The sequence below is a fragment of the Poeciliopsis prolifica genome, unplaced genomic scaffold (genome assembly GCF_027474105.1).
Source record: "Poeciliopsis prolifica strain line A6 unplaced genomic scaffold, Auburn_PproV2 SCAFFOLD041, whole genome shotgun sequence".
Classification (NCBI taxonomy): domain Eukaryota; kingdom Metazoa; phylum Chordata; class Actinopteri; order Cyprinodontiformes; family Poeciliidae; genus Poeciliopsis; species Poeciliopsis prolifica.
This window is the reverse complement of record NW_026562416.1, coordinates 4,478,113-4,493,916: the sequence shown is the minus strand read 5'-3', so window position 1 is coordinate 4,493,916 and position 15,804 is coordinate 4,478,113. Positions and strand designations below refer to the sequence as shown.

Below are 15,804 nucleotides of genomic sequence, written 5' to 3'. Positions count from 1 at the left end.
AGTAGAAGAGCCAAGAGACCCAGGATTAAAGGGACAGATGATCACATTGTAATAATATTTTAGCAGCTGCATAAGTAAAATAGAGTTAAACTCTTAGTAGTAAAAATTCTCATTGGATTTTGTTTTAAAAAATGAGATTTTAAGTTGCTTCCACTCACTGCTTCAATAGACCCATTCAATTAATTTGAATATTATTGAAAAGCCCATTTATTTACGGACTTTTGTCACTAAGTGAAACATTATGTAGATTAATTCCACACATGTATGAAAACCTTTATTTCTGTTGATTCAAATAATTTTTCAATTAAAGCTAACATACAGTATGTTTAATAACTGCTTTCAGAGTATTTTAAAAAGGAAAAAAATGTTTTAATCTGACTGTTTGTTCTAATTTATTGAGCGTTGATCTATATTTAATAGATCAAACAGCACAGCTTGCAGATATAAAATACTCAAACTGTTTAGGGCAGAGCCAAATAAGTTTTTAATCAAGTTGCTATCAAGATTTTTCAAAATTAATTCAACTTGAGTATGGAAATTACTACCATCATAATCTAGCCCTGAAAAGCCAATAAAAAATATTGGACATAAACTTATCTCATTTACATTTGATTCTTTTTAAGAATATCAACCTTTCCAGATACTGAGAGGTTTACACAAAAGTGTACATCTGGTTTGACTTGGAGATTTTGAGAGACGGCAAAGCAATAAAAATGTGAAGATTTTGAGTCATCTCACCATGTGAGAGCTGAGCCTGGTCTGCCACATATCCGCCTGCTTCGGTGTCAGATCAGGAACCTGCATCCCCAGTCTGGAAGCCAGAGCCTCCACATAACCTGCCAGACTGCAAACATACATGTTACATATGTCTATATGAGGTAAAGCACTTTGAAATACCTTGTTGCTGAAAGGTGCAAAAATTGATTGATTGATTGATTGATTGATTGATTGGTTGATTGGTTGATTGATTGATTGATTGATTGATTGATTGATTGATTGATGTCAATTTAACAGGCAATAGTCATTTCCAACAAAAATCACATTTCTGGCAGCCAAGAAAAAAATAAATAAATAAAACAAATGTGGAATTATTTAAAAGTTATACAAAATACCAAAGGAGGAAATTAACATATTACTTTTCAGTTTAGGGCTCCTGTCTAGAGATTAAGACAGCAGAGCCTCTAAATAATAAACCTAAAGGCGAAACAAATTTTGTGCATAACATTGTAATTTGAACGAAATAATTGCTTTTAGGAATGTAAGAACAAGACAAACTCAATTCTAATGAGCAATTGTTTAGTTTAGAAGATCTACTCAACTTTTTAATTTAAAAAAAGCAATTAGTATGCCACAAAAGGAAAAATATAACACAGTTCAATAATTTAGAGCAGCTATAAACTTGCACTGCTCCAACCTTCTCTGAACTTCATAAAATGTGACGTCTATTTCTAAATTAACAACAGTCTTTGGAGGATGTTGCAATGCTGCTTACCCAAGACCTGCCAGATCTGAAACCAGATTCCCCAGAGCAGCGGCTGCAAAAAGAAAGAAAAACGCTTTGATTGCTGCTGATTTCTAAGGGAGATAAAGAAACAACTCAGGAAAAAAAAAAAACATTAAACGTCATGGGGGGATTCTGCACCAACCTAGTGAATAATTAATGACAATGTTTAGACCATTTTATCCAAAAAACATTACAAGTGAGGATTATTTCAGATTTAGTACAGAAGGGAATCAACATCAAATGTCACTAGTAACTCCTGATTTTTCTGATGCAAGAAGCAGCAGTTTAATAAAGACAGAAATCTGTCAAAACAGTGTGAAAACTAAAGTCTCTGAAGGAAATTATCTTTCAGGTCCATAGATTGTGTTCAAGATCATTTTGGATCTGTCAGTTGTTAAATTAAGAGAAACTCTGCTTAGTTGACACACATTATTTTTCCCATTATCTTACAGCAGGCTAACAGATTGCAGCCACTCTAAGCCTGAAAACTCCAAAGCAGCTCCTGAGATAAGCTGGAGGAAATAAGTCTCACCTCCCGTGCTGCACCTGAAGCCCTCACCTGGATCAACAGCCACACAGACACGGCGGATAGGTGATTAAAATCTTACTGGGGAAATTAGCCTAATCCCACGTCTTTATCCATGTTCAGAGAACCGCTTTACAGGATAAAGTGAATATATCCTGAATGTTTTTGTGCTATATTGGCCATAAACAGCTTGGGATATCCCTATGAATAAAATAACAATCTAAATCACAGAAGTAAAATGGAAGCTTAAAGTGCTTTGGGGAGAGAAAGGGTGAGTTTTATAGATCAAGTAGCACTTTACTTCTTCCTGTGTTTCTGATGTTTAACTGTCAGCTTTCAAACATTTCTCCTCAACAAAATACAACAGCTATGAATAATTAACACCAGGTTGCATTTTCACAATGGATGGCTGAGTTTACATTTGCTTATGAAACTGTAAGGGTGAGAAGTATACTTGGTTTGCCTTCAATAAATTTCTGGAGGCATTAAGTCCACAATGACTCCAAGTTAAAGGCATCCTGTGGCATCCCTACAGGATTTAAATGTCCAGATGGATGACTTCAATGTGAATTCCCTTCAAAGAAAAAACTTCCTGATGGTGATGAGGTGAGACGGCAATCCTGTCTCACCTCGTTTCACCGGCGTTACAGCGACAGTGGAGAAACGGGTGGAGAATCAGGAATCGCTGACATAAACCTGAAACCATCTCTTTCCAGATTAAATAAGAAAGCCGACCGCTCGACCGGCTGGGACAAAACAAATATAAAAGCAGGTTCTGCATGGAAGGAAGCAACGTAGACGAGCATTTGATCTGAAGCCCGTCTTCAGGCTCTGATTTGCACTTTGCAGAGGTATTAGGAGCCAAGTAACCATGGAAACGGGGTAATCTAGCAGTGGGGAGAGGGAGAAGGCTAGCTCCAGTGCCTTTATGGTTTTCACAGCATAATAAAGACCCAAACTGAGACCCAGAAATGGCACCATGACGACAGTCAGCTGGGTGGCAATAAAGTGCAACAAGATCAGGGGAAATAAAAACATTTCAGGGCAAATTTAGATTATTGGTGGCATCACCTGAGCTGTATTGGCAACAAAGATTTTCTGTGCCAGCTGGGAAGGAAAATGGAGGCTCTGGTTCTGGCCATGAAATTTACTTCAAAAACCCCAGCTTAGATTAAAGCAGTGACTGCAGGGTTTTTAAGTTCTGACAATTTTTTTTCTTTTATATCTGATATTACGTTCACCTCATCCAGGACACTCAATATTTAGCAAGGCTGCTGCTTAGATTGTGTGAGGAAGAGATTCAACTAGTTCTGAGGAAAATTAAAATCCTGCAGGATCAATAACAGTATACTAAAATGCAACTTTTTAACAGTCCGGTTCAAAAGGAGAAGACAAAGTCATTTCCAGCAAGTCTCACCTTTTTGTGAATTTAAATTAGTTTTATATAAATCCAAGTTTGTCAAGTTATTTTTGCATTTTCTAGTTTTTTAGAATTAGAATTTACAAGTACTGTACATGCACACATTACAGTAAGATTAAAGCCAGCTCCAAAATAGTGCAAACAATGTGGGAAATATATACAATATAAACATAAATTTGCTGATATTTACCATATTAAGTCAGTTACATTTACATATACTCACATACACATACAACCACCATTAATGAATGCATGTGAGAGGTCAGGGTGTTAATTGCTTTTGAGAAGAAACTGTTTTTGAGTTTGTTTTTGTTTTGATGCATCTGTAGTGCCTCCGTCAGCAGGTTAAACAGGTTGAATGCAAAATAAGTAAGGTTCTTATTTTGTAAAGTCTATAGATTGATGCTTGCTTCCTCCCCTATCTGGAATGAGCACCTCGTTGACAAACTTATTAAATATTATTTTCTATAAAAAAAAAAAAAAAAAAGAATGCATGTATTCTTTTTAGTAGCTCAGAATTAAGAAATACTGGCACTGAGAAATACAATGCCAATAAGTTTGGAGAGAACTGCAGGTTCTAAATGTGAGAGTTGGGTTCTTTGTACCAAAAACTGCTTCATCAGTTCATTTCCAGCAAGTCTCACCATTTTGTGAATTTAAATTAGTTTTATATTAATCCAAGTGTTATATTCTATTGGAGTAAAGCTCTGTGAACATCGATCACACTGCATATGGATCTGGTCTACATAAAATAATTTGTGTTAGAGATGTGCAATAAATAAATTTGTATTTCACTTTCAGTTAAAAACTAATCTTATTTTACTTGTGAAGTGTATGAAATGGAAAGAAATAAAGCTAACCCTTTAACTGTCATGACACCGGTGACCCAGTGAGCCAATCGACTTATATATGTATATTGCCCGTCCTAGACAAGAACATATAGGGAATCTAGGTTTGTTTCAACATCAACCTCCCAAATGCCTTTTCCTAACACCTGGCTTTAAAGAGGAGGGCATTAATGAAAAAAAATATATATACATCTCGTGCATAAAAAGATGGGAGACTGTTTTAAATTTTGCTAAATAAATGACTTATAATTATCTACTGCCAATGGTCTCTAATATCAACTACTTAAAGACACCAGGAGCCAACCAGTAAGATAAGAAGTCAATTTAAATGATAATGGGACTTTACTGCAGGCTGTTTGATCTGTTCTTACCAGCCATGGTGGAGATCCCCAGAGTGACTCCGATGGAGAGTTCAATCTGCGTTCCCTAAAGAACACAACAGAACGAGGATGAATATTCCTCCTGAGTTACTGTTCCCGCTAAAACATAACACAAACAACGTTTTTTTCCCCTTACAAACTACTAATAGTGGAAAAATAATTCTTAAAACTTTACTTACTGCCGCAATCATGATGGCGTTATCCAGGAAACCAAACCCGATAAAGGGGACAGCGTTGTGGAATAAAACTAAAAACCAACAAGAGGAAGAAAAACAGGAAGAAATGAGCCATCTTGAAGTCTCAACCAGTTTCTAGAAATTTCTGCTTGATCAAAATCCAACATGTTTTGCTGCTGTGACAAGAATGCATTTATCTGGCATCAATTTTACTTAGGTAATGGTTGTAATTCTGGCAAGATTAATATTGCGTCCACAATACTGCTTCTTTATGTTTCTTATCTTGATACAATTCTCCTTTCTGTTTTAGTAAATGCATGCATTTCTTTTTGAACCAAGTATAGTATAAATGAATACATGTCAGTTCAGTTTACACAAAGTTTCTTTGATACAACACACAGAGGTGTATTCATAAAACATGTTTTATACCATATTGAAAACATGTTTTATACCAAATGATGTGAAAAACCAAGCTTACAAGGATTGGTTTGAACACATGTTGATATAACCTGTCTTGCCCAGGGCCATACATTTGTATTACCAATTAAGGTAGTTTGCAGACTTTTCAAAGAAGTACATGGAGAAGAATGCCTTTCACTCCTTCTGTGTGTGTGTTTAAGTGCCAGATGATGGTGAAGTTGTTCCTCACCAGCATCAGACTGGCACTGCAGCAAATAAACTTGAGGGTCTAAAATGCAAGCTCACCTTCTGACTCTGACTTCTTGACATTTGTAGTGTCTCAAAAAAGCAGTATTCATGCCTTCTTGCTTTTAGACCATGAAAATCAGTTACTCCAACTTCTTTGAATGCACATTTAATTGTAAAAATTTGTAGTAATTTCTTGCCTGAGCAGGGAATTAATCTAATGTTGAACATGATGAGATATTAGTCCACTCACTTATACGTGGTTATCTGTACTTTCACATTTTTGTGAAGTTTTGGAACACCTTGAAAACCTTGATGAATGTAAAAATGGACTTTAAACATTCATATTCCAGCCTTCAACTCGACTGAAGCAGGCAATTAACATTTTGGAACATTCGTGTCCTTCAATTGTCTCACGGCAGTTTGTCTGATTTTGAGGACATTTTTGAACTAAGGTTCTTATTCAAAGATGAAAAACTGCTTTCATTTGCTTTATAAACACAGTACATTTTTATTACATACAAACTACTGAGATTGAAAGAAATCATGCAAGCTGAACTGTGAACAACATGGAAACACTAATGACTAAATGAGAATATGTGTTTTGTTTTTTGGGGTGTTTTATTCTTGTAAGGTGCACAGACCAAGCAGGCTCTGTGTGCAAGTGTGTATGGGCGTGTGCATGTGTGTGTGGTAGACTTCATTCCTCACCATATCGGATCTGGGCTGCAGTCAGCGATGACGGCTCCAGAGTTTCTGAGGGGGAAAAAAAGGAAACATCAGAAGTTCTCTCATTAACAGCTGCGGTCGGAGACTGCTGCAACACAGACACAGTTTGCACATAATAGTTGACTCATCTGTTTGAAAATGAACATCCTCCACCTATGCTTTCCACTGACTGTTTGCAGAGCTACTCAGCAGAAGTTACTGCTTAGTCTCACCATTAAAGCTGAGAAAGTGATCTGTAGGATATTCTGCTTTGGATCAGGAGTTATACTCTAAAAATAGTACGGTCTCCATGGCAATGTGTCTTCGAAATGAAAAAATTGTTTCAGTAAACTTTTAACACCAACTACAACACTTATTTTTTATGATAGAAAATAAAAGATACAATCAGGTCACTTGAAAACTTAAACTAAAAAGTGACTCAAGCATTTTTAATTTAAAAAAATCAAAGAGACACAGGAAACGATTAAACTCTTGGATAATTGTGTGGTGTCACTGAACTGACTCATCAGAAATAGCTTAGACTGCGATTGGAGTCAAAAGCCAATTAAAAAGAAAAGTCAAAGAAAGGTGCAGAATAATCTGCTGAGATCATCACTTTAAGACCTCTAAGAGTTCATACTTGTATGTTTCACCATGTTTTGGGAAAATAAAGCAGAGTTTGGCTAAGAGTTCAGACAGGGAGACTTTCGCATTAATGAGGCAAAAGTCAAGAAACAACAACCAACGCAGAAGATATAATAGTTTTTTTTTCTTTTTTCAAATAAGTAGAAACAAAATTATCAAATAAAAAAAAGGCTAAGAAATAAAGGCCTTCCTTTTTGAGTAATTTCAAAATATTTACACATTTAAAATATTAAATCTGGCCCCAAACATTTCTTTGGGCACAAAGTTTCTCTTTTCCATTCCTTTAAAAAAAGCATCTGTCAGCAGCATTAGGACGCAGCTGCAGCTGTCTCGAGACTCACAAGTAAATATAGAAAACGTTGGTTAGTTTGAAACCACCATGTCACTGTGGCTGGACAGTAACAATGTAAGCTTTCAAATTGGGAGGTGAGCTCACAAAAAATGCACTCGCTGTTCAAAAATACTATTTAAAATGGGCAACTGAAAATATTGTGGATTGATGAACAAAAATGACTTAATATGATATTGGTGAGATTTTATTTCCTAAAGATAAAATATCAGAATAGAAACCATAAAATTTATTCTAATTGCTTTTTACAAAGTCAATATCTACATATTTAAATGTAAAAATAACCCTCAAGTTTTCTGAAGTAAAAATATGACAAAAAACAGGGTAAGGGTCAGAACTTCACAATTTCACAAAAATGCAACGCAACACTGCTGCTTAGTGCTGCAACTGAAAGCATCCATACTTTTACCCCACTTTCATTCAAGCCTTTTCTTTCAGTTTGTCTTTCCTTCGTCGCAATGTCCCACCTTTTATTTGAGCTTTAAGATTCGGGCCATCAAAAAAAAAAGCACTCACAATGTTTCCCTAGGGAAGTGAAAGTCCAACAGCCCCAAAAATCACTAGCATGCAAAAATTTCAGATCATGTCAACAACGAAAACATTGCATCAAATCTCCAAAACAGACTGGAGCCTAGGAAGTCCCATCAGAAACTACACCAGTAAACTGAAAATCGACAGTTGCCCTGAAACCAAATCATATAGTGAAATAAACTGAAATTTGCTCACAAAATCTTGAAACATGAATCCTACAGTACAACACTGGGAGTATGCACCACCTTATGAAAATTTGCGTATTACTGACAAGAGTTAAAAACAAAAAACTAAAAAATGTATCAACTAATTTTGTTAAAACAAATTACTTATTTTACTTATTGCAAATTTTCCAGTTCACGGAATAAATGCTCTTGCATCAAGGGTTGGAGTTTTCTATTTCTTTAAGTGTGATGTTATACTGCTGCAATAACCTCAAGGAACAGGTTTTCATTTAATCTCTACCTCGGATCCTGATAAATAATCCTGACAATGTTCCTATAAATGAGTAAAAACGTCCACCAATAAACATAATGGTGCAAAAATAATGTTTCTCAGAAAACGATAATAAACTGGCTTCAGAAAATGGGTTTTTATACATAAAAGCAGGAAATTTATATTTCAGTAAAGAATAACCAGGACAAAAAAATACACCAGAAACTTTGTTTGGTGAAATAGCAATAAGACATAATAAAGATGACTGAGTTTAGGAGATGAGAAATTTTTTTGCAGTTAATAAGGATATGGGTTTACCTGTCAGCTGAAGAACCGGGGAAGATTACAATCATTACACCTGCAGGTGGCCATTTAAATTCTGAAGCCTTTCCTCGTTTTATTAATGGAAAATGGCTTGTTTTCAGGACAATGATAATGCATCTTGGCAGGGCAAAGAGCAACACAAATCTTTGTTCGGGATGTGATGGGATCATCAGATGAATGGCTATAAAAATTATTAGGATGGAAATATAAGAAGAGAAGGAGGTATCCATGGCAAATATTCAAAAGAACTCATTTGAACTCATTGGTACGGATCTATTTCTTTTCTTTTTCTTTATTTTTTAATAGTCATATGTTGTTCTATGAGGCTGATGTGTTCTCAGAGTGAAGTTACAGCTCATATGTGGTTGTTATTTTCATCTTATTATTTTCAAATAAAACTACAATTGAAAATAAAAAGTTTTCTGCTTCAAGCATTAAACACACTTTATATATAACAAATCTACCTCTGACCAACTCATTCTTTAAGATATGAGCCTTTCACATTCACACAAGAATAAAATGCCCTCTATCCAACTCAGCTTGAACCTCAAGTTGCTAAGCAACAAATGCCCCTCCTTGAACTGACCAGTGCTGGCTAGGGGCAGGGAAGAAAGGTGGAAGTGATAGTAAATATAGCTTCTCAGTTGCAAAATGAGCAGGAAAAAGCCAAGCTGCTCAAGGACGAACGACCTGTGAACTGAGAAAACATCACAACAAACACTCAGAAAACTTAACTAAAATTCTTGATATCAGATAAGTATTATTTGTTTTTAAATCAAAGCTTATTTTCTTCCTGTCAACTTTTTTCCTTCAAACACATACCAGATAGTGTTCTTTAAGAATTTCAATTCCACTTGTTTCCAAAACTCTTCACATGAAAACAAAAAAATACATTCAATTTGGGAAATTGTTTAGATATGATTACAAAAATAAATTAGAATACAAAATCTTAATATATATATTAAAAATACATACAAAAAATAAGTATAGTACATAACAAATTAATCCCAAAAGCTGGTCCATGAAACTATACAAATATTCAGTTCTCCAGAGTAGTCAGACCACGAACCAGTTCCTTCTGTAAATTAATTTGTTAAACTACACATCTCATCACAACATACTGTATTTCAAATCTGGCTTAAAGCCCAAACACACCATCTGTTTTTTTTTTTTTTTTTTTTTTTTTTATAGTATTTTCCTAAACTCTTTTCCAAAACAAAGAAAAATCTATTTTTTGGGGGGCATCCGTCCAGCTGGCAGTCATGTTACTTAACATCTTTGGTTTTAAACGTTTATCTGAAGTGATGAAGAAGTGGATATTTGCAGAAAATGGTCAAGATGGACTTATTAATATATTTTACAGACAAAATATAAAAGAACCTTCATGACAGCAAATATAAAAATCACTAAAATCCCAGTGAATTTGTTACAGTATTAATGGATTAACATTCATGTAATTTGGGAAAATGAGCATCCACTCTACTAAAAGGCTCTCCTCAGGACACAGTCATCTTGAATAATGAGTCCTGTTAATATAGCCTACTGTGCTTTTATGACTAAAAATGTCCAGAGATATAAAATCTTAATAAAAGTTGCAATAAATCACTTTTAAATATGTCACTGTGCTTTAATAAATTTCTGATCAGACATATTCTTGTTCTTTCTGATTTTCTGCTACAAAATCTCTGCTCTTCTAAAACAATATGGTATGTTATATCTTGTAACATAACATCCTTTGTGTTTTGTGTAATAATCAGCTTTTATACAAATAACCTTCACACATTTGAAATACGCCTGTTGATTTTTAGATTATTCATTTCCTAAGCAGTGCTGGAAATATCTAGCCACCTACTGGGAATAACCCATTTTCTGCCTTTCTGAAACTGACTTACTAATGAGTTCAGTGTGAATACAAACACTGTGACTCCTGGGACACAGGTCCAGAAATAGACCGGACTGAAAAAAATAAATATCAAACCACTTTATGCAACAGCAGCAGTGACATAAAGAAATGTTGTGCCCTGTTAATGGAAACTATCTCATAAAGCTCTAACTGACAGCTGTGTGTGTCAAACAGTTATTATGTCAGTATGAAATGAAATCAAACAGTTTGAATGTGTGTACATATTTGGACGGTTGCAGATGCTGCATCATCTGTCTGTTTTCATGCTGCTGATTAACAACGGTGGAACAGCTTCTGCAGCTTAAGGCCAACCTGATCAACAGACAACAAACAGGATCTTTCTGCGAATAAATCTGAATATTTGAATACAGCATTAGCGCAGTTATTAACACCCAAAGCCTGAACAAATTAATTCATAATCGTAATGCCAACATGCATTTAGCAATTATAATCACCCTGTGCTGCATGGAGAAAGATTTTGAAGGCCAAAAATATAATTTCATCATCAGCAAAAAGTTCAACAATGAAATCTGAATCACTTAAGTTATCTGACACTAATTAAAAACAAAAAATATATATTTTTTTTGCATTTGCTTTTCAGAACATTTTAAGTTTATACATTAGAGCCTGTGGAAAAATATTGTCAAAAGTTTTCTGTAATTTGTACTTTATTGTAAACCCGGGGAATAAACTATAATATTCCTGTAAAAACCACAGTGAATTTGTATAACTTTATTTATGGTAAAAATACTTGGTAACTATGGCCTTTTAATAAAACAAATAATGGTTAAGAGAAACATAGTCCACTGCTGTGTAATTAAGTTAAAACAAATCAGGCAACAGTCTCAAAACAAACTACAGAGAAAGCAGGCTTGTTAAGGGTTAATTTCTTTATTAAAATGTTTCAGCAACTCTCAATCTGAATTACAATGAAAGACTGTTAAAACCCCTTTGAATTTCTAAATCCAAAACCAAAACAGACCCAATTTTCTTGATTGTTACATGGGTGAAATAAAATTAAGGAGAAATATGGAGAATGCAGAGGAGAGATAATCCTTTCAAGTGTTTTCATGTCACACACAAATAAAGAACATGAACCACCATCTGCCAAACCCACCTCTGCCTCCCCCAACCAGCCTTAAGTTTTACCTCATTCATCTCACACAGATATTTTACACCATCTTTCTAAAATGAATTCAAAGAGTGTCCCTTTTGAGACACCAGATTTCACATTGTGATGAATGTTGACACAGAAATATGAGTCAGGCTAATTAAATGTGCCACTGAATAAGATAATTTGCGAATGCTTCTGCTCTGAATACAAATTATGCTTTTAATTGTAAAATATGATCTGTGGATTTGCAGCTTCTTGTCACAGTAGTGCAATATGAATGTACATTTCATGCTTCATTTGAACTTAAGGTTAGATATCGCAAAACTGAGCAGGAATTTATTATATATATTTAAAGAAGCTGCCTCAATATCTACAGCTAAACATGGTAATTACTCAAAGCTAAAAAATAATATCAGAATTACTGAATTAAAAATTATTAGTCTTCAGAATGAAATGCAGTGTGGAGATCTTCAGTGTAACAAGTAGAAATTACATATCAGTAGAATTTTATTATTCATAAAGGACCAATCAACTGTTCTAAGCCAATGATAATTTTAGATTTCCCTTGCGGTTCTGCCAGGAGACGTAGCCGATTCAGAGAAAAAATGGCCAAATTTGATAACTCGGATGCATTACTAATTACTATACAAATAGCTTGACCACAAGGTCAAGTTCAATCAAAATTTGATTGAATTTTGGAAAGTCGAAATTCTGTAAAAATCTAAATTCCAGATTAAAAATAGCAAATTACTTGACATTGAAATCAATATGGACATGTTGTCGTCCTGCACACTTTTGGGTTTTCTGAAGATATTAAACTGATGGGGGAAAACACTCAAGTTTGCTAAAGAGTGCAGAAAGGTTTGCTTCTGAGAGTGTCGATGTACAGTATAGGGTTTTATTTTTTTTTTTTTTAACAGAACAATAAAAACTTTATCAATAATATAACAACAGCTGAGGTCTGTAATTTAGTGTCATACATTCTCTCTGCTTAGAAGTTGAAAGCTCTTTAGGAGGAGATGCTCCAGTGGGAGAATGCCTCAGCTGCCTGCCAAACAACGGGAAGAACACAAAAGTGCATATGGGCTGAGTATGAGAAAAGCAGAGATGTCTGCAAAAACAACAAAGGACAGAGTCTACCAAGTGCCAGCAATTAAGAAGCTTCCTTTGGGATTTCTAGTTTGTTTCAAGTCAAACATAAAACTGAGATCTTGAGTACTGCTGGACTTCCTGCAGCAACAAGAATAAGAGAATCAGATAATAATACAGAATCGATGTAAGGTTTGGTTGGAAATCGAAAGACTAATATAAGCAATATGAATCAGTAATATTGCAAAAAATGTTTTCTGAACAATTGGTTATTGCTAAAGAGGCACTGAACTATTAAAACAGTTTTTTCAACAACCTTACTGATAAATGCATGTTTTATAAATAACCAGCATTCTTATGAAGGCTTTACAACTCTAATCAGTTGGTTTCTTAACAGCAACAGCAGCTCGAAAACACAAGGTAAACACAACTTTTAGGATAAGATTACCAGAATTACCTGGACATATGTACAGACTAACAATGCAAAAGGATCGAGTCAGAAATAACACTACCTTTTTAAACTCTCTGATGGGAAGTGTGATTTTTTTTATTTTAAATTTAGATTTTAAAAAGTAATTAAAATTCAGAGTTTCAAAAATGTTGCTAAGCATTTTGATTGGCTGCTGTTCACCATGTAACTGCCCTGCCTGTTTTAAAGTGTGAATACTTCAGGTGACCACTTTGGGGAGAAATAACACACCTGGTGTAAAAGCACTTGTTCAATCAAAGCATTAAATCCAGTTCTCTCCACAGTTCCCATTTTAGTACAGTTATTCAACAATCTACTGACAGAGCACTTGTCAAGTATTGTGGTGCATCCCTGGAAATTCATCTCAATCCCCCAGCATGAGGCAGCACTTTCTGCTCAGTTCAAAGCGACATCATGCTGTGGCCAGCCAGGCAGGCTCCAAAAACCGGCCTAACGATGCAGCTGAAGTTTTGGGGAAAAAAAGTCCTAATTTATGTGCCAATCAGCATCTTTTCAAACTTCCGAGCTACCAGGACCTTCAAACTGCTTTCTTTAAAGAAAATGTCGATCTGTCTCAAATCTCTGAGGAAATGAGTGCTACGTTCAAAGCTCTGCTCAGTGTTAGTACCAAAGAATGAGATGAGATTGACAAGCTTGTCACAGTGTGTTGGCACCATATTGTGAGTGAAAGGTTGAAAGCACACTGCAGTGACAGAAGACTTTATGTTATACCTACTACAATAACAAGAATTTCAGGACTGGTATCAGTTCAGAAACATCCAGCCATGAGCTAACGCTAACCAAAATAAACTCAAAAGTAGAATGACTGCTATGGAAACATCTCATTTTTTTCTTTAAATTGCTGTAATTAATTGTCGCCTCACTCTGATATTTTCAATTAAATGTTCTTGCTAGGAATAGTGTTATGACAAAAACACAGGTTTGATGTTTGTTGTAGGAGAGAAAAGATCCCCACACACAGCCCACTCTGATAATTTAACAGAGAAAATAAAGGGTGATCTCAAACTGAAACTTTATCAGCCAAGAGCCAGCTGGCTTCTTATTCCTCCCATCATCTAGGATAAATGTCAGGGTTTTCAGTGGGAAATGTTTTTAGCATGTCGTTCAGCCTTTTCTGTTGGCATGACAGGCAGTGAAGGAGGAACTGCCTGAGGCTCCCAAACTGCTCTGATGAGAGCCCAGCACCAGTCCAGAAACATCCAGCCATGAGCTAACGCTAACCGAAAAAAACTGAACAGTGGGATGACTGCGACTGAAACATCTAAACCTTTTCTTTTAGTTGCTTTAATCGGGAGTATTTTCAATTAAACATTTCTGCTTGGAATTAATAAAAGCAGAGCGGGAGAATAAAGAGACTTCATTGATTCGACAGTCTGCTACAAGCCCTGAGACAGTCTGCCCTCATTCCTACCAAATATGTCTTTAAAAAATAAGCCTTCATTAACCTGAAAGCCTCAACAGCTTATATACCTAATCCAACCCTTTATATTATTTACCGCAACCGTGAAACAAAAGCATAGCGATAAGCTTTGTGATAATGATGAACTTCAGTTGATCGTGTTTGCAAACCCCAAAACCTGACGATATGTTTTGAATTTTTGGTTTCTTGTTTTTTCCTCCATTTGTTCCTTGAAAAAATCAATGACCATCAATAAATCTTAAAATATGATGGTATACTAACGCTATTATTTTGTGCCATTCTGTTCTAAAACTGAACCATTTTTTGTAACTACTGTACTCGAAGAACCTTTTTACAAGGTTTGAGATATATTTGTGGACATAATTGTAGGCATGACCTATACTCAAAACTATTTCTGACAGTTCTTTCTGTTCCTCCTCCCTCCAGTGGAGACACACCCAACTTGGCTAGAACAAAACCAAACATTAACCAGCGAGCGTGAGACTTGACAATGGAGAGGGGGCATTTTTCTTACACTTGAATCAAAAGTTACAATGCACACAAAGGGCATGTTCACACTTGATAGACTAAATTCAATTGGGGACCAAAATTACAACATCTGTCATTCAAACCAAATGCTTTGAAAAATATGTTCAACAAATGTTGGACCAAGAACCAATGATGGAAACAACATGACGACCTCTGAAGAAACACTGAAGAAAACATTGTTGCTTCCTTCTTCACAAAATGTAAGCAACAATGGGGTGGCAGCAGAATTTAACCATTGTAGGAATTCTCTTTTGTTGTTAGTAATAGACCACAAGTCATTTCTTTTGCTAGTACATTAGTTTTTGCCATATTTTCCCAGAATGCCCTGCGCTACATTCTACTTCCTGCTTTTGCAACAGCCTCCGATCCACTTGGCATAGATATACACATCTGAACTGCTAAATTCACTTCAATTGAACAGAGACCCAAGTTTTAAGCCAGACCAGAGTTTGGTTTTTCAGTCCACATCAGTTTCATTGCGCATTCACACCTCTCCTACAGAACCAGACTTTCTAGGCAAATTAATTGGACTTTGATTAAAGCAGACTAAACACGAGTGCTGTTAATTCACCCTAAAACCCAAGACATTCTTTATCACAACTCATTGCAGTTGTATAAAAAGAATAATGAAAATCAAATCGGAGTTTTGATATACAAAATATATCACACAAGTTTCACATCAGAAAAGTTTCATCATAAAAGTCCCCCTCCGCCCCCCAAAAAAACAATTCTCTCTCAAAAGCAAAACCCAAGGCCATGCTCAGTATAT

The 15,804-nt window shown here is 35.3% G+C and overlaps 1 protein-coding gene across 1 annotated transcript in view; it reads right to left on the bottom strand.

Annotated features, from left to right (window-relative positions):
- Positions 1-15,804, bottom strand: part of tmem65 (transmembrane protein 65) — a 28,511-nt gene that overhangs the window by 5,047 nt on the left and 7,660 nt on the right. The window contains exons 2-6 of the mRNA XM_055055052.1: positions 6,211-6,255; positions 4,858-4,925; positions 4,670-4,724; positions 1,493-1,535; positions 739-844 (exon numbers count right to left, since the gene is read on the bottom strand). Of these exons, the coding sequence (XP_054911027.1) occupies positions 739-844; positions 1,493-1,535; positions 4,670-4,724; positions 4,858-4,925; positions 6,211-6,255 (317 nt within the window). The remainder of the gene's footprint in view (positions 1-738; positions 845-1,492; positions 1,536-4,669; positions 4,725-4,857; positions 4,926-6,210; positions 6,256-15,804) is intronic.